Source organism: Mixophyes fleayi, chromosome 1 (genome assembly GCF_038048845.1).
Source record: "Mixophyes fleayi isolate aMixFle1 chromosome 1, aMixFle1.hap1, whole genome shotgun sequence".
Lineage (NCBI taxonomy): Eukaryota > Metazoa > Chordata > Amphibia > Anura > Limnodynastidae > Mixophyes > Mixophyes fleayi.
Window position 1 is genome coordinate 307,786,879 of NC_134402.1, and position 23,432 is coordinate 307,810,310.

Genomic DNA, 23,432 nt, shown 5'->3' on the forward strand with positions numbered 1-23,432 from the left:
TACCTCACGGATGGCAAACATCAAATAGGGAATAAGAGTGTCCCAATCTTTTTCTCTTGAGCCACTGCTTTCCTGAGCATGTGCTTTAATGTGCAGTTAAAGCGTTCCACCAAGCCATCTGTTTGTGGATGGTACACGGAGGTGTGAAGCGCTGTAACCCCTTGCAACTGACACATGTCCTTCATTAGTTTAGACATGAATGGAGTACCCTGATCTGTGAGAATTTCTTTGGGTATTCCCAAGCTTGTAAACATCAATACAAGTTCCTTAACTATGGTGCTGGACTTTATGCTTCGTAGGGGAATTGCCTCTGGATACCTGGTTGCATAGTCAAGCACCACTAGTATATATTGGTGCCCACGTGCAGATTTTTCCAGTGGCCCCACAAGGTCCATAGCTATCCGTTCAAAGGGAACTTGTACTATTGGAATTGGAATGAGAGGTGCCCTGTACATGGGTTTGGGACAGGTTCTCTGACAAATGGGACAGGAACGGCAATACTTTTTCACTGCCATGTGTACACCGGACCAGTAAAACCTAAGCAGAACTCGTTCCCGTGTTTTATCCTCCCCTAGGTGTCCCCCACAGACATGTGTATGTGCTGCTTTTAACACTAGGGTTACATGGACCTAAGGAACCATTAATTGTTCTACTTTATCCCCCTGTACAGTAGCAACTCTATACAGAAAATTATTTTTAACAATAAAATATGGTATACCTTCTGCAGGCTGGGCGGCTTTTGCTACCCCATTTACCTCAGTCACACTTTTGAAGGCATGTTCCAAAGTGGCATCATTAAGTTGGTCTCGAGCAAAGTCCTGCAGAGGAAACAAAATTGGTATTGTGGACCAGTCCGTATCCTCACTGACAGGCGGGATGGGCTCATCTGCGACATCACCGACCAATGCTAGTTTGGACTGTCCATGTTTCCCCGCAGGTGGATGCTTTTGTGGAACTCCTGCTGTGACTCCCAGGATGGCATTCCGGTTTGGCGGTTCCCAAAGATCGATGCCCAGATGTTGTGGATTCTTAGGCGGTTCCTTTAAGACCGGGCTTCCGACCGTTGCATCAATTGCCGGCATGTTCGGCCAGATCCGCTCACCGAGGACATCATTAAACAGTGGGAAGTCTCGCCCCAAAATGAGTGGATATGGGAGTTTAGGTGCTATGGCAGCTACCCCCATAACAGTTTTGTCTTTGATTGTGACTGGTAGTATTGTTCTTTCATACTCCTCTGTTGTGCCATGTACGCAAAGAACCTTCACCTTGGGCAACCGAGAAGTTATGGTTTCGGGTAAGGCAGAGCTGGAAACCAATGAGAGTTCACTCCCCGAGTCAACCAAGGCCAGAACAAGGTTTTGGTTGATTAGCACAGTCACCCGGAACAAACAAGGACTTCCTGATGTGGGACTCATGGTAAAACAGCTTGGAAAAGCAGGCCCAATATGTGCCACGGAACAGTCCATGGGTTCCGGTAGTTTAGGACACTCTGCTTTAAAGTGGCCTGGCTCACCACATTCAAAACACTTCAGATTAGACAGCTTTGCACCTGGCCCTCTGTCCATAGCAGTTTTGCCATTGGGCCCTGTAGCAAGGATTGTCAAACCTGGCTTTTGGCGTGGCAGTGGCTTTGGCACAAATGCTGGTTCTTTAGTCATTTGCTGTAGCGCAAAAAACCTTTCTACCACGGTGGCAAGCTCTTCATAAGTGTGTGGGTCTGATTGCAGAACCCACCTTTGCAAATCGCGGTTCAGCCCCCGGATGCAGTGATCTATCGCCAGAACTTTAATAATCCGAGAAGGTGAATTCTCCTCAGGCTGCAGCCATTTCTTTAAAAAAAAAATTTTTTTTAGAACTTTTTATTAGAAACATCTTTTCCCATAGAAAATGCATTACAAAATCTCGAGAGGTTAAACAGAAATAGATAACACGTATTTACATACAACAGGTTCTCTCGCACTTGGGAGATAAATGTACATTTATCTATCTAATACTGCAAAGATGTTATTTTAACTTTTCAAGTTTGAAGGGTATAAAGGGGGGGGGGGGGTATACAGAGACCAAAGGGAAGGATGGGGGGGGGGGGTAAACGATTCACACATCCAGTAAGAGAACAAGTATGCTTGCTTAGGAATATCTTTACATGTCTAGATTCCACTAGAACTGGAGTGGAGATTGATTGTGAGATATATGGCCCATGGGGTCCAAATTTTGTAGAAGGAGACGGAGGAGCCCCTCAGCACACTAGTAATATGTTCCATCTGGTAAGTGTGCCAGATCCGACTGCAGACCATCTGGAGTGTTGGTGGTGTGGAGCTTTTCCAAGAGGCCGCTATTTGACATGTGGCAGCACTTATGATGTGCCTAAAGAGTTTGTGAGCAGATTTAGTGAGGTCTGGAATGGGTAGTGGCAGTAAGATGTGCTTAGGGTCAGGTGGTATGTGAGCATTTAGGATTGTTGAGGCTAGAGCGAGAACTGCTGCCCAGTATGGGCGGATCCCAGGACAGTCCCACCATATATGCATGAACGTTCCAGTCTGACCACAGTTTCTCCAACAACATTTCTTTAAAATTTTAGAAAGCTCAGCCACTTGTGCTCTGAACGGTTTTTCTTTATCATAGCGCCATTGGTGATAGCTCTGGACCCAGAAACTCCAATGCAAGCCAATATCTCAGACTTTAGGCACAGATAGTCAGAGGCCCGTTCCTCATCTAGATCCATATAAGCTCGCTGAGCTTCACCAGTCAGATATGGCGCCAGCCTCTCAGCCCAGTCTTTAGGAGGCCATTTTGCCCTTTTTGCAAGTCTCTCAAAGGACACCAGATATGCTTCTATGTCATCACCTGGCGACATTTTCTGGAGAACAGGACCAAGTGGTTCATTTCTGTCATGCCTCACCTGGCTTAACTCTTCTCTTAAGAGCCTTGTGTTTTCCACCTGTGCCTCGGCAACTCGTAGCATCTGAGCTTGCTGTTCTTGCTGCGCAGCGGCCACATTCACGAGGGTTCTCAGTGCTTCCTCCATGTTGACGTCTGCGCGGGTTGGGTAGCGGAAACTTGCTTCCCGGAGCATCCCACTTCTGACACCACTTGTGGCAAGAGCCCGCTACTGCAGAAGCACACGCGAACAACAACTTCCTTTTTATGGTGCTTTATTGTCAGGATGGTAAATGTTTGACACCGTATACTTGTACAGCAATCATGGAGACCCTAAACACTAGCTATACATAGTCCATCTCTCTCTCAGGACCAGCCAGCTCACCCAGCATTGGTCTCAGTGCACAAATGATATAAACAAGCTTTTATACCTGATACTCCTCCCCCAGCCTCAGCTTGATGGACAGGTGACACACCCACCTTCTCTTTAAAAGGAAACGCCCATCACTGGCTCTGTAATTCAGACACACCCTGTCTGTTTGCTGAGAGGAAGGATTTCAAGTCATGTAAGTTAAACCAAACTTAAACTATTGCTTTTCATACATGGGTCTTTACATTCAATCTAGGTGCATTACTGCACAAATGTTTTACTCTACTTCCCTGCTTTCTCTGCATATTGCCAGCTAAATGCCTCCTTTTGTAACAATATATATATATATATATATATATATATATATATATATATATATATAATAAAATTAGATGCTCCCTGCTCTCCTAGTTTCTTCCTCCTCCATCTTGCCACTTGACATCAAAACAAGCTGATAAGACATATTATTTCATCCGCCAGCTGATTGGAAGCAGCTCATTGCCCCCTGGAGACAAATTGTTATTAATTTGGAATATGGCATACCCATTGCATGGAGTTTCTGAGTAGCGTAATACACAACTGCTGCAAAAATTTTACTAAAACCTTGGAACCCTGGACATCCTTCTTTATTGCTCGACTCCCGTGCTATTAGTACTACACATCCATACATTTTAGATCCTGTAATAGAATACAGATTCATATCTGCAATGCGCTGCTTCACTTTTAGTCGATCCTTTTGGTTTATAAACCATCCCTGTTCTTGCACTGTCTCACCCTCCCCCTCTTCCGCTACTACCTAAAAAAAAAGATCAGCTTGCTTTGGATGTGATAAGTTTATTGTTAGTTGCAAACCAATGGTGAAATTCCATTCACTTACAATCCCATTACATTTTTCATACCATCACTTCTAAATTTCCACTTGACCACTGTTGTAAACTTTATTGTTTTCCATCTTGAATAAGTCATGTTCTTTTTCAAGTGTTACCTTCTGATCTATAAAGTCGTGAAAAAAAATAAAAAATGATCCTGTACATCTGCTTTCAGTGCTCATGTCACTAAATTATTTTATTCTGTAGCACAGGGGTGGCCAATGAGTCAGAGAGCAAGAGTTAAAAAAAATCTATAGGTACTGCATAGAGCCAACTTTACCTTTTATATGTGTGTGCATATACATATACCCAGTATAAACACGCGCATACATATCATATACACATACATTGAAAATAATAACGATTTACAATATCTTGCTAAGCAAAAAAGAAAAACATTGCCAAAATGTTCAGAATAATCATAAAATCAGCACAGTTCTGCTGTTGTGTCCAGCAGAGGAGAATGCAAGGCAGTGTTCTCCCCGGAAAATTTTGCCAGCCGGGTGTCATTAAGAAGCAGCCGGATGGGGGCAGTTGTAATTAGAGATGGTCACTGACCCCCGTGTTTTGGTTTTGGATCTGGATTACCTTCGGGTTTTGGCAAAAACGCCCTTGCGTGTTTTGGTTTTGGTTTGGTTTTGTTTGGTTTTGCAATTTTGTTTAAAAATCTATTTTTTTTGGCCTAAATTAATCTAATTTAGTGCTCCACCTGTTTCTTGGATAAGTAAGGTAATTCTAAAGCTAATAAATTAGGAAAAAAAAGTATAATCCCTGATAGGCCGTCCTTAATTCTGCACACAAACCTGATTGTTTTCCTCTCCATCTATGCCTATTGGCAATGCAGCCATCGTCTTTCGGTGTATATTACACCCTACACTTATAGTTAAATATAAAAAGAAATGGACAAAGGCAGTTTGGTTTCTGTCTGCATCAGCCCCCCCCCCCCCTCCTCCACTTGTAGTAAAATAGAAAAAACACAGCCCATATAGACTGTACAATAAAAATAGAAGTGGATAAAGGCAGTTTGGTGTCTGTCTGTATAGCCCCGCTTCCCCCCCCCCCCCCCACTTGTAGTTAAATAGAAAAGAAGCAGCCTACATAGACTGTACAATATAAAAGGAAATGGACAAAGGTAGTTTGGTGTCTATCTGTGTATGACACCCTACCCTTATTGTGAAATTGACAAAACAGCAGCCTTTCAAGACTGTACGTGATATAGAAATGCCCCAAGTCCCTTTCCTATTTGGGGGTAGATTGCACCCTACACTTATACTTATTTTTTGGGGTGTGTTTTTTTCCCTGATTTAAAAAGACTATGTACTTTTACATAGGCTTTACCAGATGACGTACAGGGAAGACTACCATCAGGACTGGTGCCAGCACCTGCTTGCTGATCCTGCTCATATGTGGACTGCTTTGAATCCATTTTAATGAGCCCAAAGCACTTGTAGTGCAAAATATTAAATAGATAGTGCTGCTAGATAAGACTTTCAACACCAGAAAAATTGTAGTTTCACACTGGGGAATATGGGACACCCCAAAGCACTTGTAGTGCAAAATATTAAAAAAAAATGCCTCCTCTATCCTCCTCTCTTCCTGCTATAACAATTGCTAGAAGAATTTCAATAATAATTGCAAGAATAAGGTATACAATAATTGCTCTGTCCCTGCTCTAATGCTGCCTGCGACCTAACCCTTCTCTCTCCCTCTGTCAAATGGCGATGGATTGCTGTGGAAGTGGCTATTTATGGATTTCAAATATCGCGAGAACCGAGCTCCGAGATCCGACGATGTCACGATGACATTTTGCCTCGATTTCGAATCCGAATTGGCGCAAGAGTACCGAGCCTGCTCAGCTCGGTACTCGGATAGGTGAAGTTTGGGTGGGTTCGGATCTCGGGGAACCGAGCCCGCCCATCTCTAGTTGTAATATTTTGCAATAATAATGAAAAATGTTGGAGGTCATTGCCCACACCTGCCAGGACTATTCAGACTGGTGGTCAGTGGTCTAACACACTGCTGGCTGTAGTGCTCGCATAGTGTGTTATAATAGGAATAACAATGGTTTATTCTATTATAATAGGACTTTTTTGGGCTCCAAGAGCCGGGTGGCCAGTAAAATCAGCCAGGTGGAGCACCCAGGAGATAGGTGCTGGGGAGAACACTGGAAGGGTACTTATATAGTCTCTGCACAGCAGCTCATGGTGCTTCTGTATCCACAATCCCTCAGACCTCTACACGTGCTACCCTGACCTCTTTACATGCCCACCGGAGCTCCCCACATGCCCCTTACATGCACATCAGCCTCCCCACATGTCATTAGACCTCTCCACATGCCATCAAATCTACCCACATGTCCCAGAAATGCCCATAAGATATTCCCACATGCTCATCAGACTTCCCCAATTGCCATCAGATCTACCCAAATTTCCCATACATGCCATCAGACCTCCCCACATAATCCATACATGCCAATCAAACCTCCGCACATGCCAAAAGACTTACACACATTCCATTAGATTTCCCCAAATGCCATCACATCTCCTTACATGCCCATCAGCCTCTTCACATGCCCCTTACTTGTCCACACAGAGGAAAAGCACACTACACTCTTCTTTTTCCCTGATTAGATTGTCTGTGACACTGTAAGCTCCGTGCATTGTTCAGAGGAGGTCACAAGATGTGGTTGCTCTCAGTCAGTGGAAGAGCATAATGTTTTCCAATCTGCCCTTGCTGGTAATTATACTTCATTGATGCTCCCGGCCAGGAGCCACATTTTAAAGCTCAAAGAGCCACATGTGGCTCTAGAGCCACAGGTTGGCCACCGCTGATGTAGCAGTTTGAATTATTGTACAAATAAGAAAAATACAGGGATAGAAACCCCAGCGACATTGCAGTTTGTGTTGTGATTGGCTGAGGGGTCAGCAGCAGTTGAGTGTAATTGGCTGAAGAAGATATATCAGGATTGGATGTGAGCGTCATATGATCAGCTCACAGCTGGCCGTATTTATGCTCTGCTGCTGCTGATTCCTTACAGGTAATCCGTAGGATCATGGAGACTCCCAGATTGAGAACTCTTGCCATAAGTAAATTTAATCTATTTTATACAAAACATCAGGCTTTTACCTTCAATATTTTGTGCATAAAATTATTAGAACTGTAAGGTAAGAAACCTATTCAATGTTTTCACCATCACCATTTGCACAAAAGTGACACTACTACCGCTATGTCATAACTATACTTTATTATTCCCTTATTTTATGTGTCTTTTCTGTCTATATTACTGTTTCTCTGATCACACCATGTTTTCTCTTTCTGCCACCAGCTATTACCACGTCTCCTGGAAGCAGGCAGCTGGCTGTCTCCTTCTGGCCCTGCACAGCGTCTTCTTGAAACGGTCTCATTTGAACTGTCTCGAGCAGTGGATAGAGAACTGCAGGTATTGAAAGAGCAGTGTGCATTATCTGTTTCAGGCCCAAGATATCAACCCCTATGTGTATCACTTTGGTATCATGTCATAGCTGATACTAGTTAACTAGTGCTGAAAAAATATCAGGGAACAGTTAGTCAGTGTACCTAAAACATTACTGTTAGCGCCTAAGTTTTGGGGGTCATCACTATTGACAGCAATGAATGCACATCTTTCCTGGCTCCTGCTAATTTTTGGACTTGACTGATTGGCTCCTGACTTCTACATTATATTGTCAACTTCTATGAATCATTATTGCTCAACAAAATAAAAAAATACTTGCTGTTTTATATGTTTGTCTTAGTGTGCCCTTATCATAAGCATTTGATAAATTGCATCTCTTATCCTCTCTATTTCACCACTTAACTATCAAGGATGTCCCCAACACATAACAGGACATGACCTGCTGCTGGTGGCTCTAGTCAATCCTTTCTCTCTTCCACTCAGAACATTGCAGACACCATGTGGGAGGCTACTCAGGATCTTTTCCCAGGAGCAGCGCGGGATGCTCAGCGAGGTGGTGCAATGCTCTATAGACTTAGAGAACAGCATGGACTCAGTCCCCCCCATATCCGGGATATGCTTCGGCAAGTTGGGAATGACATACACAACAAGCTGAGGTAAGAGGACGACAGGAAACGCAAACACAACAGACTGTAGGAAAGTAAATAGAAAACACCAAAGGATATGTAGTTTGGGAAAACAGTCAGACACACAGAGAGAAATGCGGACTGCAGCAGGAAACATCTGATTCTGAGATAAGCAAAAGATGGAACTGCCATGCTAGAGAATTGTTCAACACATTGTCAAGTGTAACATAAATGATTATCTCTTGTAGCAGGTTCATCATCATCAGCTATTTATATGGTGCCACTAATTCCGCAGTTCTGTACAGAGAACTCACTCACATCAGTCCCTGCCCCATTGGGGCTTACAGTCTAAATTCCCCAACATACACACACAGAGATTAGGGTCAATTTGATAGCAGACAATTAACCTAGTAATATGTTTTTGAAGTGTGGGAGAAAACCGGAGCACCCCGGAGGAAACCCACGGAAACACAGGGCGAACATACAAACTCCTCACAGGCCATGGTCAGGAATCGAACTCATGACCCCAGTGCTGTGAGGCAATAACATAATCCCCATATCATGGTGCTGCCCCATTCACATATTAATTAACACACTAAGAATTTCCTGTATAAAGCCAACTGGTCGACACAATGGAAAAGAAAGTAAAAATAAAGGGAGGCATGAAAATTTCGGGCCTGATTCATTTACAACCACAAAACGAACATAATGTGCGTTTTTTTAAAAAGCATCGGGTATAGTCACGTTCGTATTCAACAAGGAGTGGGTCTGAAGATACGTCTGTTAATGAATATGGGTCTAGGTGCAGAGAAAACATTAAAAAAATGAAAAATAATTTTTTATTAGGATGTTATTAATGTCTACTGTACATAAAATACACTTTTACAGTTGCTCCTGATTGCAAACACATGTTCTAGCTGCATACACAGCTGTCATCACTAGTAATCTGCACTTACACCAGACCTGTGGCTGGTGCAAGTGATAAGACTAAAAATCATGTACCTTTTGAGATGCCCAAACCTTGAATCAGGCTGCTGTGAGCGCTGGACTTTAACACGCCCTTAATGTACATTGCCTACGCGCATCCGCCCCTTCCCTACCCCATTCCACCTCTGAAATCCTAAGGTTTTTGGAATTAGAAGCTGCTGCAATTTGTGGTGTATGGTCCGGTTCTGGGCATGCGCAGAGTAATTGTGCACATTATACACAATGTATCACCCCTTACAGTGTGCAAGGAGGCTACATGGTTATCCATTCACAATATAATTCAGTTAAATTAATGTCATCCCTTTGATGACCAAAGGCAGGAAAATGAACATTTTGTTGTCAATAGACATTCCTTCAAATATTGGATGGTTTTGCGATATCCCCACATTCTGTGTCCCCCAATTGACACAGGAAACAAGATAATTTTTATTTATAAATCCCTTACTCCAAGGACTATTGGTGAATAGAGACCATCCTTCCCAGAAATACCCACTGAATATCTCAACTCCATGTAATACAGGTTTAGCTACTGATATAAAATTGCCTCTTGGACCAGAAAGCTAAAGACCTCTGTATGTGTTCCCCAATAAGCCTCAGAGAAAGTAAGTAAAAACAAAACACTTATTCATTGAAATGTGGTTTAGATAAATATAAAAATTAAAGGGACAATGAGCAGGTTGTAGTTGTATATTGGGAAAGGACACAGAAGGGGACAGAACGGAGAGATTTGAGGTATTAATGACAACCAAGAATTACAATAGGAGCTGTAACATGTTGTAAAATGTTTAATGTTGTGACATGTGCTGTCATTTCAGGGCTGCACAACTCTCCCTCATGACGCGTCTCAGTAACTCTGTTCTGGAGCAAGTTCTGCAGGAAATGCAAAGAACACATAGAAAGCTGGTAACTAGAGCAACTAAAAGGGCTGGAATAGGATGATACATGACAGCTGGAAATGAGGAACATCATATACAGCATGAGATTAAATTCATCCTCTGTAAAATCTGGCTTCTTCATATCATGTCACTTATCTGTCACCATTGCTGGCTGCTGTAAATCACACACAGCCTCTAAACCTCAATTGAACTGGATACAGCCTTTAAACATCATGCATCATGTGCTGCTAGTATATTTGATCTGGTATAATAAAATGTGAAGAGACAAAGCAGTTATTTATTTTCAGAGGAAAGAAGGGACATGCAGGAAATGGATAATTGCTTCCTGTGTTTTCTGATCAGTATTAATATAATGTACTGCAATAGATCACCAGATAACCCTGTTAATTAATATTTCTTTATCTTCATTCCATAAATCCTGGCAGTCTCGTCACAGGTCCCAGCTGCAGAGTTTACTGGAGGAGGAGCAGAGGATCCTGGGATATCTCCCACAGACACCACCAAGGAATAAACAGGAGACACATGAAGGAGAGATGTACTCCAGCATTGTAAGTGACTAAGGCTGGGACATGCTATACAAAATTTCTCCTGATGCGATATCCTTAATGATTTTTACCAATGATTATAAAAGAAATAGTAATGATCAGCATGCCCATTCATGTGTACACTACACACTAAACACATTTAGACGATTTACCTTCAGATCTGTGCTCTTCCTCTGTCATAACCATCGGCTGAAAAGAATGTGACTCTGCACACTCCATAGAGATCTATGGACACTGCTAGTTATGATTACATACACACTGCAGGATTGGAACGACATCGTTCCATTGCTGAGCGAAATTTTTAGTCCATTTTTAAAATCAAATCAAACGATACAATGAGCTTTGGAATGATAATCATTCCTCATTGGAACGTACACACTAATGCGATATCTGGCCGATTGGTCTTTATCGTGTGATTTATCCCTACATCTCCATAGTTTCAGTTCAACCCCTGGTGTTCAGTTATGTTTTTCTTCTGGACTTGTAGCCTCAGTTTCCCATTTGTTTTTTTTTGTATTAATAATTTGAAGAATACTTGTTCACTAGCCTCATCAAAGATGTCCAGAACATTACCTTGGCCCAAATACCTCTTGAGAGATAATTTGTGACCTCTTACTTACTGAGCATGTGCAGTTCTTAAGGGTACCATATTACTGCCATTAATTAAACTAATTTCAATATTCATTACCTGTGACGATTGTCATTTTATTATATATGTTTGTATCACTTGTGCTTTATATGTTACTGTGTCATGTATTCTTTGTATGTTTCAACTGTAAAGTGCTTTGAGTCCTAATTAGGAGAAAGGCGCTATATACTGTAAATAAAATTATTATTAACTAATTTCACATTTATATGCAACTGTGGATAATTTTATATATATTTGTGAGAGTATTCTTCTTATTTTAATTATTTTATTTCCACAGGATACCATGGTAATAAAGAAGCGTCTTCAAGGCAGGAAAATCCGCCCCGTGTCTGCATTTATCAGTGAGATCTCTTATATGTACTGTTTGGAAGAATTCATATGCAATCCCATAATCCTAAATGCTTTTATTATACATACATCACTTTAACTGTAAAACTAGTATAGTTATCAAGTTATAATTACTTATATATTGCAATAGTATATAATATTAACTCCATTTATATACCTCTCATTTGGTAGGTGTCAGTGAGCAGGAATTAAGCCCTAAGACCCTAGATTTGGGGTCCCCTGGCTCACGTGAACTCAGTTCTCCACCTGCGCTCTCCTCATCTGCTAGCAGTCAGTTGTCTCGCTCTCTAAGTGTGTCTCTAGAAGGTCTTTCTGAACTGCCCACGGAAGGGAGTAAACTGCAGCATCAAACCCGTGACAGACCTAAACAGCAAACACGTAGAGCACCAGGTGGTGGCAAGGTGAGAGGATAAGGGGACTAAGAGGACAAAGTTACACTGATGAAAGCATTTATAGAGACATAGTCATTAAAAGGGTATATGGACATCTTCTTTCTTTTCTGAGGTCCGGGGACCTTCGTCTGATTCAGAACGTCTAGATCCTGCTTTAGATGAGGGTTTGGATGAATTTTTCCATCGCACAGTGTTGAAACAATCAAACAGGTATTGAACAGTTCATTGATAGTATCACTATCCTGTTCTAAATACCTTTTAAGAGATGTCTATTGTGAAACCTAACTTATTGAACATTTGTCGTTCTCATGGGAACTGTTTCTACAAATCTTACAGTCTTCTTATTTTCTTAGAGGAACCCAATTCACACACATTCCCTGCACTAGTAGAGCTCACCATATGTACTATGATTTAACATTTATTTCTCCTTCAGTATCTCTTCAGCTCCACAAGGCGATACAGATGCACCCCCAAAAAGGAGGCGTCGGAGCCTTTTCCACTTCCGCAGAAGCCGGACCCCAAAGAGAGAGCGTGACAGAGGGCGAGCTGTGCCTCCACCTTCCCCTGGTCCTGAATCTTCAGACCACATTAAACTAGAAGGTTTCCCACTAACTAATGGGACACCAGTCAGCAATGGAGCTGAAGTACACATTATTGGAGGAGTGAGGGGGTTGCCTGGCCGGGGAACACCAGTAAGCAACATAAGATTGATGCTTATATGAGCAGTAAAACAGAAAGACAGACACTCAGTTTGTTGTCAATGTTTGTTTTTAGTCTTGTGAGCAGACTCTGGAGGAGGTGCAGCCTGCAAGGGTACGAGGTGTTCCTCTTCCTGGGATGGACAGTGTCCGTGCGTGGAAAGAGGTATGCACTGGAGAAATATAAGGAGGATGAGTATTAAAAAAACACATATATATTGGTGATGACACTTCCCATGTTACATATTAGATTGGTGAAGCAATAGCAAGTTAAGAGCTTATACAGGGAATGATGTGATAATATGTGGCCCTTTGCCAGAAGAATAAAAGACTTGCAATTTTTTTTAGATGGATACAACAGGAAGCACTAACTGCGCTCCTGATGACAGGAGGCGATCTTCTGGGGATGGGGGTAAGTATTTATACTGACCCAACCTTTTTATCACCCTTTTCCCTTTTATTCCTTACATCCCATATGTTACATGCCATATTCTCTGACCTGTCTCACTCATGAGCAATTCAGTCCATGCTTGTTCTCTGTTTTTTTTTTCTGGTGTTCCTCTCTACTTCTATCCCACTGTCTATGTGCTTCCTATGTGTATCTGCTTTGTATCCCAATTTCTCCCTTCCCTACACTTGCTTTCCTGGCCCTTCTCTCTCTGTCTCTCGCTCTCTCTCTCTGTCTCTCAGAGGAGGGTGCTACGTTTGAGGACAGACAACCTTGTTTTTCCAACGGAGACAGAACCAATCAGAAGAATTTATCAGGAGAAGAGGTAATAACAATATTGCAAGCTTTTCAGAACCAGTCACAGTAGTTGTCATAGTAACAGAAAGCAGGGATATTCCTATAGTCATTTTGAAGTAAGGGAATTATCATGTATTGCTATTGATGATAGACATTTGAAAGAAGTGAGGTAAATGATGACCTAGTTAGTATGGTTAAGATAGTTAAAACATACTATGGTGTCATTGGTAATGATGAGGGAGTACCGAGGAAATTAAGCATTGCATATAAATTGTTTTCAGAATGTTGAAGAATATGATGGTTTAGAAGAAAACAGCTTGTTGTCATCTTTCAGGCAGGTTTACAAGTGAGGTATGATCACTGTAGACTATACAGTCCATTGCCTAGAAACAATTTCACTATTTTAACATATTTTTTCCCATTGGTTTATTGACATAAATGTGAATAGAAAGTAATACCTATTTTGTGAGATTTGTTGCTACAGATATGGAGGTTCTTTATTTTTGTGCATACAGTAACACCGAATCCTGAGAAGTCTGTGAAGGGTCTAGAGTGGTCGAATGTGATAGATCTTGCCAAAAAGGTTGGGGAGATATGATCCCCCCAGCCCTCATTGATGTGTGGGCCAGAGGGGAATTGAAAAATGCCTAGCTAACTGCAATACGCAGAAAGGGCCTTTGTCATTTTACTCTTGTATTGGGAAGGAATAATGGAGTTCAGTTCTTCACATGCCTTTTGTGTAACCTCAGTAGCTGCTGCTGCTGGAAGTCACAGTTGAGAGGATGCATGCATTGATAGAGTAAATGGAGGAGTGAGGACCAAGAGGGACGAGAAGGTGGCATGTGAAAGGAAGGTTGGGAAGCATGGCTGGGAAGAGATGTGTTTTCAACAAATCTATTGTATCTCCCCTGCTGGTGTGAAACATTTTCAATCCTTCCTGCCACAGTGTGCTACTGACAGAAGGCAGCCATGGGATATGTTATTTTTACATTATTGTAGCACAAACCAGTTTCTCCCCAGATAGCAGGGTGACGTGGAATGTTTACATCTCCATTCACTGCACCTTCCCCTCCCTTGTTTTTCCAGGGGGGTCTTACTGTTTCCTGCCCCCCTTCTGCAGAGCAGCGGCCAGTTGCAGCCCCACGGGGTAGGAAAGTGTCTTGTGGGGGGGGGCATGGCGTTACCGAATGTCCTGAAGAGGCGAGGAAGGAAATTCCAGTACCCAAACCAAGAATCAGAGAACCTGGGAAAGAGACGGCCCCCCCAGTGGGAGGTGGGAACAGCCCAGTGCTCATTGTAAAGACTACACACCATGCACCCACCTTTACCAAAAAACTCTATTTTTCTACCTACATCTATTTTTGCTTTTCCACTAATTGTATTAGAACTGCATTCTTCGTTCTATCTCCTGTCCCTGATGTTTACCTCTACATACTGCATTTGTTTTCATTCCTAATGTTCTCTATCCATTTACAGTTTCTACTGCTTGCTCTCTGTATTCATTGCTTAACCCCCTTTTTTGACCCTTTGCTCCATTTTTCTTTTTCTCCTTAACTTGATCTCTTACTACTATCAATTACTTTCCCACCAGATGGGGCTCCCACAGTCCGTAGGCCTCCTCTGAAGCCTCAACGATCTCGAAGGCTGCAATCATGTGACTCAGCTGAAACAACAACCGCCGGTGAGATTTATTTTTAATGTAATATAGAGAATGTACATATGTTATTATACAGAGACAGTATTTATACAATTTACAGTATAGAAAATAATCCACCAGCTGTCCTTTGATGCCAATGCGAAAATCCCTTCTCTGAGAGAGAGGATGTGGTTTTGCAGCAGGCTAAGCGATGGTTCACTCTATATTATCTGTAATGCTTTCTGCCACATGCGCACATAAATGTTTATCTAGGGCAGCCGAGAGGGATCAAGGGAAGCCCCTGCCTTTCTAAATTCTATCCTCTCCAGTGGGAACTAAAGGGACAGGGGCTGGTTGGACTGGGGGCAGGTGGGCATCTGCCTCCCAGGCCGGTCCCTTAGTGGGCTACCATGGGCTGGGTCACTGGGCTACCTGCTTCTTATTTCCTTTAAAGTGTTCCTAATAGGCTGCTGAGCTGAGTCTCCAACTAAAATTTGCCAGCCAGCCCCTGCAGAGGGACATTGTGTTCCTAACGCCATCCTGAGACGACATTAGAATTTAAGTTCTGGTGGCTTGGACGCTTGATAAATTGAGTAATTTCGTAGTCCCTAAAGAGGACTATAGGGACTGCGTTAACCTGCGCAAAATAGATTAAGGTAGGAGAAATCTCTGATTTCTCATGCGTTAACCCTGTGACAAATTGAACGGAGCGCTGCGATAGTCATTCTCCGGAGAAATCTGCAATTTTATTCAGAGTTTTTGGCTCTCGCAGTTTCGTAAATTGACTCCTTAATAAAAAATCTGAAAATAAAGGTGAAAGTGTTTAGTGGTCCAGTCACATTAGGTCCCTGGAAGTGGTGTGTGGGCATGCTACTCAATTAGCTCCTTTTCCAAATGTGGTGAACAAAATAACGGTGGTCGTTGTATGTGTTCAGAGCAGGAGAAAGCTTGTTTAATTGTAATAGGAGTGTGGTTAGTTTATCGAAAGCGAATGCAAATATGAAGGATTATGGCTGGTCTTACATTTAGTGAGAATATTCCTACACGATTACAGTGGTTGTAGAAAATGGTATAACAATGGAAGTAGGTAGAATGAGACACTTGAAATTGAAGCTCAATTGTAATAACACATTTAACAGATGCAATTTGAGGATATATATGAGGAGACTGTTTCATTGCATCTCTGCATTGTCATAAAGGTGTAGATATTAGCTGTTATCTATTGTTCTAGTGGCTGGCACAGGTTTGACGCTACAAACAAACGAACAGAAAATGCCTCAGACAGGTGATGCCTTGCGCCGTGGACTGCGCCACATGGCTGGTACGTTCCAAAGCCCCAGAGTACATACAGTCAGAAAGAGTATCACAAAGTTTATCAGTAGCTACAAAAACTCATCATGCATGTTTGATCTGTTGACACTGAAATTGTGTGGTCCAAAAATAAATGTAAAATCACTTTACATTAACTAGTACAAAGTTTACAAATGTAATCTTGTTGTACATTAAGATTTTACTGTAAAGACCAAATTATTAGTATGGGAAAACATTTGTGGAGAACTCTTTAATTCATATATTTTAAACAATATTCCAAAATTAGAAAAAAAAATCATAAATGAAAATATACTAGTGATTAAAATATGTACATCTAAACAACAAAATAAAAAAAACTATATTTAACAAATATATGGCAATACTAAGGTGGATCTCTGTGTCTATGTATTTGTGAAAAACATTTAAAAACATTCATGTAATTGATCAAGACTATCACCAAATAACAATTCTTACCACAATTCTGAAATTTTTTTTCTTTAAAATATAGTGATCTGGAACAAGTAGAATTATCCCCATACTTGCAGCTATATTACCTGTTTTCTCAGTGCGCTCAACTTCTGGATGTTAAAAATAATGTATACTGTCCATGATGAGTGGCAATTGAAAATCAAATACTAAAATTAAAGATTGATGATTAAATGCACACTAAGATATAAATTCAGAGTAGTAATTCCTGCTTTGTTTCCCCTGTCCTTTACATGCATACTATAGGTTTTGTATAGCAATGCATGTTTATTAGCTATTTTAATTGTTCTATGTCTTCTGTTACCATTATAGAAGCCAAAGAGAGAGATGCTAAGAGTCTGCCCTCATCTGCCTGACTCTCGCCATCTGGAAAACTTGAAATGTGACTTACTGGAAATCTGCCTGTAAATACACCACACAGAATGATCAACGTGAGAACGGATTGCACTGAGAGGCCTATAACATATGAGTGTGCATTTTCAGCACTTAATAAAGCTTTGAACCTTTAAAACGTAATCTTTTTATACACTGTATGTGTGCAGTAGGAAGGATAAAAGCAGCTGTGAGAATGTAATGTTGTTACCCAGGAGAAAGACAAGTACCTGAAGATTAATGCTGACCATATACGCAGTGATACTGGCAGCCATATCAGGCAACCCTGGCCAATATTGCTGCAAGTGTGGCCCCAAAACAGCCATGATGCCCAATAATTATCTGAAATCGATCATTATCATGGCATGTTGGAAGGACCGTTATAGGCCTATCTATGCAGTCATCTTCTGACCATATTAATCGGTCCCATTGATTGCAGACGTTATCCAAACACTTGGCCCAAGTGCAGAACATTTTAATTTTTTCAATGTGGTCACCCACAGGAGTGGACGAATTGGGCAATGATCCTGACTCTCAGGCTGCGTAGCCAACTGAAAATTAGTGACGGTGCTCTCAGAGTTTGATATACAATATCTGGCAAAACTAATAAACCATGACAAACAGGCTATTAAAGACAATATATTGCTAAAAAAAAACATTTTAGAGTTTTTGAGTCATTAACTTTATTTGTTGTTGTTCTCTATTTCAATATTATCAATATATTCTGCACCATTGTACAATCACAGAAGTTTATTCAAATACATAAGTCACAGCCCCAGTGAACCTTTCAATCTACTTTCCTACTAGACACACACACCGTGGCCAATTTAGACAGAAGACAGTTAATGTACTGTATTTGGACTGTCTGAGGAAGCTGTAGGACCAGAGTAAACTCAAGCAAATATATGGAGAATACCTAAGTTCCATGCAGATAGAACCCAGGTTACAAGCAAATTCTAAAGACACTGCACCCCAATTTGTGATTTAAGGGCCAATGAAAGGAAATGGTGTAGAATGTAAAGTGGACCAGCACCAGGAGTTAAAGTAACACGAGCAAACAAAAAGTTCTATCTCAAAACATCTTTGAGGTGCAATTGAAATAAAAATATAAATGTATAATGAGTTTATTTTACTATGAAGTTTCAGGAAAATGTGGATAAAAAGTTTTTTAGAAATCTTTTTATAGGCATTTTACAAATAATACAAACATTATATATCTCCAAAATGAGCCATCAGGCTTGAAAAAGAAAATAAAATGCATAAAAGAAGCATAATACACAATAATGAAAATGACAAAACAAAAAACTAGCAGATAAAAGTAAATGTTAAATTTAAAATGAAATAATATTCAAACGCAATAAAATATCTAAAAAAATAAGAATATAAATCTAAACTAAATGGCAATTAACTGTTATTTTTAAGTGAATTATAGAGGATCTAACCTCTATCCTCAAAAAAATTAACTAAGGCAGCTCTTTGATCATTGTCTAGTTTCCAAATGTTCTGCTCATTTTAATTACAACTTATTTTTTTCTCCAAAACTGTTCTATCATAGTCTAATATTGTTAATATGTAATTTTTCGAAAAGAAGGTTGCGAACAAATGAATTTATACAGAATCATTGGCTAGTGTTGTTATAAGAGTTATAGGGATGGCAATTTGTAGTGTGTCAATTTTGATTATATCACTTTACAGATGATTTACTATCAACTCGCACTTTCATACATCGGCAGGTTCATCACATAATAAATATCTTCCCCCCCATTGTAGTTGAAAATCCGCGAGGACCTCTGACAAAGGATATGTGTAAAATGTTGAGATTAATTTGCAGAAGCCTTTATCATTGAGAATGCTTTTAAATGGAACATTACTGGATAAAGGTATGTTGTCCCCAAATTGAACTCACAAAGCATTCTGTAGTTGTAGACATCCAGAGAAGAAAATATTTTAGGATATCAAAGTCTGACTTCAGTTGTCCAAATAATTTTCTATCATCATTTAATATATAACTGGACAATTGGAGTGATCCCAATATTTTTTCAGATTATATCCTTCCACATTTTGTCCGGTTCAACAAATTTCTCACTGTTCTGTAAGGTGCATCTGGATCTATTCCCGTTCCACCTCGGAGTCCATCTGTAGAAAGCCAGATCTCTATTGCCTGTCTAGTGATCAGAGCAATTCTCTTTGATATCTAACCTGCCAGTAAGAGCTGCAAGGGGCAAATTGATGACCCAGTCTGCCTCAAGACCTCTGAAGCTTTAGATCTGCATAATGTATTGATATTGATCCTGCCCCCTTCCCACCCCACACCAAAGAGAATATGTATTTATTGAAATTTTGGAAGACATGTCTATTGAAAATTACGGGGGCATGCTGTAGAGGGTAAGGGAATTTAGGTGGATTATTATCTTCACTAAATGAACCCTTCCAGACACAGCGAGAGGATTTTTTCCCCAGGTGTGGGTCTTCAAAATCAAATATTCAATAATAGGTCAATATTAAGAAATACAATCCGAATAATAAAAACTATTGAAGAAATACATGAACTGTTATGTTGCTAGTTATTCCAATCACAATTTAATTCAAGGAATGTTGTGTTTCTACTTAGTGAGGAATTTGACAACAGAGGAAATATATTGGAGCAAATTATTTTGAGGCCTGAAAAAACAACCAATACTATTTACAACCTGCAAAAAATTGTCAAATGAACAATTCCCAATGGCCAGAAAAAGGAGCATATCATCAGCATATAAGGAAATAGTATCAGTAGTATTGCCTGCTGAGAGTCCATGAATGTTAGGATACAATCTGAAAGGACAAGTAAGGGGTTCAAAGGCCAGTGCAAATAACGCACATGACAAGGGACAATCCTGTAGAGTTCCCCTCCTCAACTTAAAGGAGTTAGTAACCTATCCATTAACACAAATTGTTTCCGCCGGGGTTGAATATAACAACTTAACCCATTGAATAAGCCTGAAACCCATTGAAAAACTCCTCATAAACTCCCAGATACCAGCTCCAAGAGGCAAAGGCCTTGGCTGCGATTACAGCATATTGTGTTACAATTTACTCCTGCAACATTTTCACAAACTTCCCCAAAACTAATGTAATGCCATAGCTCCTACCAGTCCCTATTTTGGCAGGACTCAGAAAGAACATAGCCTCTTGAGAGTGCGGGCGTGGTTTGGGTTAATCTGGATGGACTATGGGAGAGGCTCATAGATTCCCAATTTAAAAAGTTGGGATAGTGATTATTGTATCACAGTTTTGGTGCAGGGAACACATAGAAGTGGACATGGCATCACACCCACATTCTTTGTTTTTGCCTTGCCCGTTAAATGAGGCTGCACCTACTTTTGCAGGATTGCAGGACCAGCTGAAAATACACATGATGGAAACAGTAAGAACATCACTACATAGTCCTACCTAGGACCACCCTTTCAATTCTTTTTCCTAAAATACTGCTTCGCCCCACCCACTTTTACATCTGGTAAAAAAAAAAAGATGTACCATTGAAAATAAGATGACTCCCGATTACTGGCATCTTCAGAGCACATATCCAAAAAATAACAGGATTTTTTTGTGTAAATAGGCTCTATGGCCACCCTCATGGCAGGTAATACTCACCCTTTGATTCTTGTTTACTTACCTTGCTTCACACAATGAATGAAATTTCATGTTTGCAGGTGGCGGCAAGCCAAACGCAATATATCTAGTTAGGAATGCCCTGTTCCTCCTATCAGAGAATGCAAAATGTTGCATCTGCTGTCATTTTGACACATAGCTCCATGCGTTTCCTGGAAAAAAAGAAAACTGGTGCATTTACACAACACAACAAAGGTGCTGCAAGGTTTAATTGTGCATGTGTGTAAATGGCTGGCAGTTCTGAAAATTGAGTTTTTGCAACAAACCTTGGCAGCAGATTGCTAAACTGCAGCAACTGGATCTGCCCAGCAACACAGGAGCACTGCAGTATATCCAAATGTATTGCAATAAATGCGAAATGAGCTTAAACCCTTTTTTTTACAGCACAATAAAACAAATCCTTATTGTATAATCTGAGAACATTGTGGGATTGCAAACGCATATTATGGAAGGACTGCAGCATTTATTTACCAAACAGGCACAGCTAGCACCGATTTATAATGACTGCAGGGACAAGGTTAAAGGACATTTCATCATCATCATCAACATTTATTTATATAGCGCCAGCAATTCCGTAGCGCTTTACAATTGGGAACAAACATTAATAAGACAATACTGGGTAATACATACAGACAGAGAGGTAAGAGAACCCTGCTCGAAAGCTTACAATCTATAGGACAATGGGAGTTAGAAACACAAGGGCATGTGCTACATCATATTGCACAATGTACCAGCCAGACTGCAAAGGTTAAAGTACTGAGTGGGCTATGTGTGTTGCAATGTTGGTCAGAAGGTTGTTGTCTTGCGTTAGCAGTGTAGAAGATGGCAATAGGGTAATCTAGGGAAATTAAGATGATGGTTGAGGAATATCATAACCTTGTCTGAAGAGGTGGGTTTTCAGTGAACGCTTGAAGGTTTGAAGACTAGAGGAAAGTCTTACTGTGCGTGGGAGGGAATTCCACAAAGTAGGTGCAGCCCGGAAAAAATCCTGTAACCGAGAATGGGAGGATGTGATGAGAGTGGAGGAGAGACGTAGATCTTGTGCAAAACGGAGGTGTCGAGTAGGGAGATATTTCGAAACAAGTGAGGAAATGTATGTCGGTGCAATTTTGTTGATGGCCTTGAATGTTAGTAGAAGAATTTTATATTGGATTCGTTGAAATACAGGCAGCCAATGTAGAGACATACAGAGTGGCTCAGCAGAGGAATAACGGTTTGTAAGGAAAATCAGTCTAGCCGCTGTGTGCAAAATAGATTGTAGGGGTTCAAGTCTGACTTTGGGAAGACCAGTAAGGAGGGAATTGCAATAGTCGATGCGGGAGATGATGAGTGCATGAATTAATGTTTTTGCAGTGTCTTGTGTCAGATATGTGCGTATTCTGGAAATGTTCTTTAGGTGTATGTAACATGATTTAGATATAGAGTTGATGTGGGGAATAAACGACAGTTGTGAATCAAGGATTACACCTAGGCAACGAGCTTGCAGGGTGGGATTTATGGTCATGTTATTGACAGAAATAGAAATGTCAGGCAGGAAACTTCAGTTTTTGGGTGGGAATATTATTAATTCAGTTTTTGAAAGATTGAGTTTGAGTTGGCGAGAAGACATCCAAGATGAAATGGCAGAAAGACAGTTAGTAACGCGAGACAACACAGATGGTGAAAGATCAGGAGAGGATAGATAAATTTGTGTATCATCCGCATAGAGATGATACTGAAATCCAAAGGAGCTTATTAGTTTTCCAAGAGAAGTGGTGTAGATAGAGAATAGCAGAGGACCTAAGACCGAGCCTTGTGGTACTCCCAACTGATAAAGGAAGCGGAGCAGAGGTGGATCCAGAGAAAGTAACACTGAAAGAGCGATTAGATAGGTAGGATGAGAACCAGGATAGGACAGTGCCTTCAAGACCTGGGGATTGTAGCGTTTGTATGAGGAGAGAGTGGTCAACAGCGTCAAATGCAGCAGAGAGATCCAGGAGAATTAGAAAAGAGTATTGGTTATTATTTTTTGCTGTGATCAAATCATTGACAACTTTGGTCAGCGCAGTCTCTGTGGAGTGTTGAGAGCAAAAGCCTGACTGAAGAGGATCCAATCTTGAGCATTGTATGCCTGGCTGTAGACAGAGACCATAACCCGCCTTGGCAGTATTACATGTGTAATCTTTCATGCAACAGCGGAATACTGAGTTACAAGGAATACTATTTATTCACATTTATATAGACGAACACCCTTATTTACTGCTAACTGGCTCTCACTAGTCACCTGATCTACTGACGTAAGCGCATCACTCCGGGGTGGTCACAAGGATGTGACTAGTCCCCCTTTGTCATAAGGGCCTGGTCCTTTTGGAGAAGTGGAACTAGCCAGCTCAGTCCCTTCGCTAAAGAGACCTTTTTGCCCCCTAGTGATCATGTCCTGCATATGAAGGGGAACTAGCCAGGTTTGGCAAATAGCGGTCACGGAGGCAGAAGTGAAACAGCTGGCTGTGGATAAAAAATGTGAAAATTTATAAAAGTGAGTGCTCCACTATTCTAGTGTACTGA

At 40.9% G+C, this 23,432-nt stretch overlaps 1 protein-coding gene across 3 annotated transcripts in view; it reads left to right on the forward strand.

The window, feature by feature from the left end:
• Positions 1 to 17,379, forward strand: part of CARMIL3 (capping protein regulator and myosin 1 linker 3) — a 51,289-nt gene extending 33,910 nt beyond the window's left edge. The window contains exons 26-40 of one of the 3 annotated variants that reach the window (XM_075211302.1): positions 7,442 to 7,555; positions 8,033 to 8,205; positions 9,978 to 10,065; positions 10,484 to 10,606; positions 11,530 to 11,593; positions 11,772 to 12,001; positions 12,105 to 12,202; positions 12,426 to 12,684; positions 12,767 to 12,856; positions 13,039 to 13,102; positions 13,381 to 13,463; positions 14,522 to 14,708; positions 15,027 to 15,116; positions 16,303 to 16,392; positions 17,181 to 17,379. In XM_075211302.1, the coding sequence (XP_075067403.1) occupies positions 7,442 to 7,555; positions 8,033 to 8,205; positions 9,978 to 10,065; positions 10,484 to 10,606; positions 11,530 to 11,593; positions 11,772 to 12,001; positions 12,105 to 12,202; positions 12,426 to 12,684; positions 12,767 to 12,856; positions 13,039 to 13,102; positions 13,381 to 13,463; positions 14,522 to 14,708; positions 15,027 to 15,116; positions 16,303 to 16,392; positions 17,181 to 17,224 (1,797 nt within the window). In that variant the 3' untranslated portion in view covers positions 17,225 to 17,379. Of the gene's footprint in view, positions 1 to 7,441; positions 7,556 to 8,032; positions 8,206 to 9,977; positions 10,066 to 10,483; positions 10,607 to 11,529; positions 11,594 to 11,771; positions 12,002 to 12,104; positions 12,203 to 12,425; positions 12,685 to 12,766; positions 12,857 to 13,038; positions 13,103 to 13,380; positions 13,464 to 14,521; positions 14,709 to 15,026; positions 15,117 to 16,302; positions 16,393 to 17,180 lie in introns of those variants that run through there. The other 2 variants (XR_012692602.1, XM_075211305.1) reach the window with 2 other exon arrangements.
• The last annotated feature ends 6,053 nt before the right edge of the window (positions 17,380 to 23,432 follow it).